Source organism: Elaeis guineensis, chromosome 13 (genome assembly GCF_000442705.2).
Source record: "Elaeis guineensis isolate ETL-2024a chromosome 13, EG11, whole genome shotgun sequence".
Classification (NCBI taxonomy): Eukaryota; Viridiplantae; Streptophyta; class Magnoliopsida; order Arecales; family Arecaceae; genus Elaeis; species Elaeis guineensis.
Genome location: NC_026005.2, coordinates 79,863,225 through 79,866,293, shown reverse-complemented (window position 1 = coordinate 79,866,293; position 3,069 = coordinate 79,863,225). Strand labels below are relative to the sequence as shown.

The 3,069-nt window shown below is 42.1% G+C and overlaps 1 protein-coding gene across 1 annotated transcript; it reads right to left on the bottom strand.

Annotated features, from left to right (window-relative positions):
* Positions 1-1,654: 1,654 nt before the first annotated feature.
* Positions 1,655-2,375, bottom strand: LOC140853191 (pentatricopeptide repeat-containing protein At4g18520, chloroplastic-like). The gene is made up of 2 exons (XM_073247273.1): positions 2,074-2,375; positions 1,655-1,970 (listed from the first exon to the last, which is right to left on the bottom strand). Exons 1-2 carry the CDS (start codon positions 2,373-2,375, stop codon positions 1,655-1,657), a joined length of 618 nt encoding a protein of 205 aa, XP_073103374.1.
* Positions 2,376-3,069: the final 694 nt, after the last annotated feature.

Sequence of the window (3,069 nt, the reverse complement as noted above, 5' to 3'; positions counted from 1 at the left end):
CCCCTGGACTCACTATTGGTTTTCCAGTTTTGCCACTAGTGATTCGGCAGCTCCTAATGTGGGGCCGATAGGTGAGGCGTCTGACCACATCTGGATGAAGATATATTGACGAAGTCAATTACCAGGGACATAATACAATGTAACACGTTGGGTTTATTAGTATATATTCGAAGTGGTGAAGAAGCTTCAACAAAGTTGGGTGGGTGTGGAGTGGGATGAGATTTTGAAACATGCCTTTCACTTCATCAAATAAAAAAAAAAAAAAATTATACAGACATTCTCTCAAATTTATCTCAATTTTACTTACATCCTCTTAAATTTAAAACGTCTCAATTAGACCCTCTAAATTATCGATTGATATCAATGTATTCTTTTCATCCATTTAAATGATAACGCTGTTATGTTGCCTTTCGAAAAGATAGAAATGTCCATCCCTCATATTTCAATCTTTTTATTATTTATGTATTAGAATTAAATTATAATTAAACATTGAATTATAATTAAATTATTTTTTTCAAAAATGCTCCACCACCCCTGCCATCCCTCTTCGTTGCAAGCCCTACTCCACCCCCCCTCCCCTGCTGCCCATCTTCGCTATAGCCCCTCAGGCCCCCTCGGCCACCCCGCACCCGCGCTTGTGCCGCCCCACCCCCTGCCACCCCTTTCCACCACAACCCCCCTATTGAAACCCTCAACTCTAGATATTACTCTGATACCATGTTGAGAAACCATAATCCTAGACATTGCTCAACCCGCAGCGCCCGCACAATTTACTATGCTCGTGCTGATACCTCTTGTTATAAAAAACTCCTAACTTCACCGTTAGGAACGCCTAGATCACCCGTGTGGACCTAGATGCTACTCCAAAAAAATTGAGGAGATCTGCGATAGATCTATGCACTCTGAAGGCAGCAACCATAGATCCACCATTCGGATCTATGAGGGGGCACCTCCCTCCAAGGGCTTGAGGGAGGCGCCCTTCTTCCTCTGGGGCTTCTTCAAGAACCTGAGGTGGCTACACTAGAGAAAGAGAGAGAGAGAGAGAGAGAGAGAGGAGAGATGAGGGAGAAAAGATCTATATTCCACTTCTCAATGAAACCCTAATACGATCTATGTATATATATACAGAGCCAATAGGCCCGACCAAAAACTTTCCTGACTAACCAATATATGAAAGTATTTACTAAGCCTAAGTCTCACATACTCTCATCTCTTGGATTTGTTCCTCAGCCCAAACCCTTGGTTAGCCACATTTGGAACTCATAAACCCGAGCCCCAAGTCCCTAAAATCAAAGCCCGATCCTAGCCCAAACAGAAAACCCGTGTAGGCCTGTTTCCACGACTCAAGTCGACTCCAACAAAGTTCGAGTCGACTCCCCTGCACTCAAGTTGACTCGACTAAACCTCCAGTCGGTTCGGCCGTGTGCCAGCAGCTTACCATGCCACAAGTTCTTTCCATTTATCTGTTCGAGTCGGTTCTCTCAAGGTCCGAGCCAACTTGCCCTGATCTGAATCGACTCGACTGAAGCTAAAAATGATCGTGAGCCAAAGCGGACAATACCTCACGTATGCGGAGATTCAATCTCTCGACCCATAACCGCAACAGGAACCATGTATCATTGCACCGAATATCACCTCATTCTTGTCTATGGTGTCAAGTTCTGTATGCATCGGTGACCATTCCAAAGATAAAATACATGCCAATAAGAGCACTTTCGATGAATGAGTCCACCACAAATCCAGACTTTGCTAAGCATGCACGCACCTGCAAACCAAGCAACGGAGTCTCCGAATCAGAGCACAGATTAAACACGATAGCAAACAAAAATGGGCCGAGCCTCTGACCTTCTGAGACAAATTTAAGACACAAATCGAGGCCCTGTTTGGTGTCACCATTGCGGCAAAGACCAGCTAACAGTGCACTCCACACAACAAGATCACATGCATCGACGCTCCAGAATGCTCTGCAGCTAAAAGATTATTTTTCTCCCCATCTAGCATAGGAGTCAACAAGAGCACCACCAACAAAATTATCTTCATCAAAACCAGCCTTCATGGTCCTCATGGAAGAACCTTAATATGTCGATATCACCAGTCGCTGCCCAAAGCTTAATAAGGATGGTGTAAGTATAACTGTTTGGTATGTTGGAAGAGACCAGCATCTGATGGAACAACTCAACAGCCTCCTTCGGACCTGAGATCCGAGCATACCCATCAATCGTTGTATTCCACAGAACTTGGCATTTATAAGGGGCTGCCTCAGAGAAACTGCAAGCATCTTTCATATTCCCACACTTGATGTACATGTCAAGAACCGACGTGCTACAGAAGGCATTGCATTCAAAACCAGATTTAATGGTGCAGCCATAACCCATACTATGTATTTATCTCTTAATAGATGAAGGCATATACTCCTCTTAGATCTAAAATGAATAATTGAGTATTTAAATCGAAGATCTGCATAATTGATCGGGATTTATATCACTAAACATATCTGAGTGCCAAAAATTATGTATTTTTGTGGCCTTCAACCTATACATCTAGACATGTAAATGAAGTCTTTTTATTATGTCAGTATGCTAAAATATATGATACAACTTTTATATTGAGAATTTACTTTATTGATCATGATCTACAGTGCTAAAACATGTATAGATCGAAAGTAGTAGAGTTCAATACTTAGATCATATCATTTTCATGGGACATTATTAGATCCACTTAATGCATGGATTAAAGAAGTGTAGAACACTAAAACATATGACTTTTGGTATCCAGGTATCTTTAGTAATATGTATAGACTATGCTCCTCTTAAGGGGGAAAAAAAGGTATTAGCTTGCTCGTGTTTATTGCGATAAGGACTCAGCTCGACCCGTCACGTGAGATATTATCCACTCTGATCCATGAGTCTCACGATTTTGCTCCTTAAAAGATGCCTTTCTTGACTCAAGGGCTTGGCCCGTAAATGAGGTATTGTCCGTTCTATCTCACGGGCCTCATGATTTTGCCCCTTAAAAGATATCTCACATTGAAAAGATTTTTTCTCCTTATACATGCGAGTCCTTCTTGAC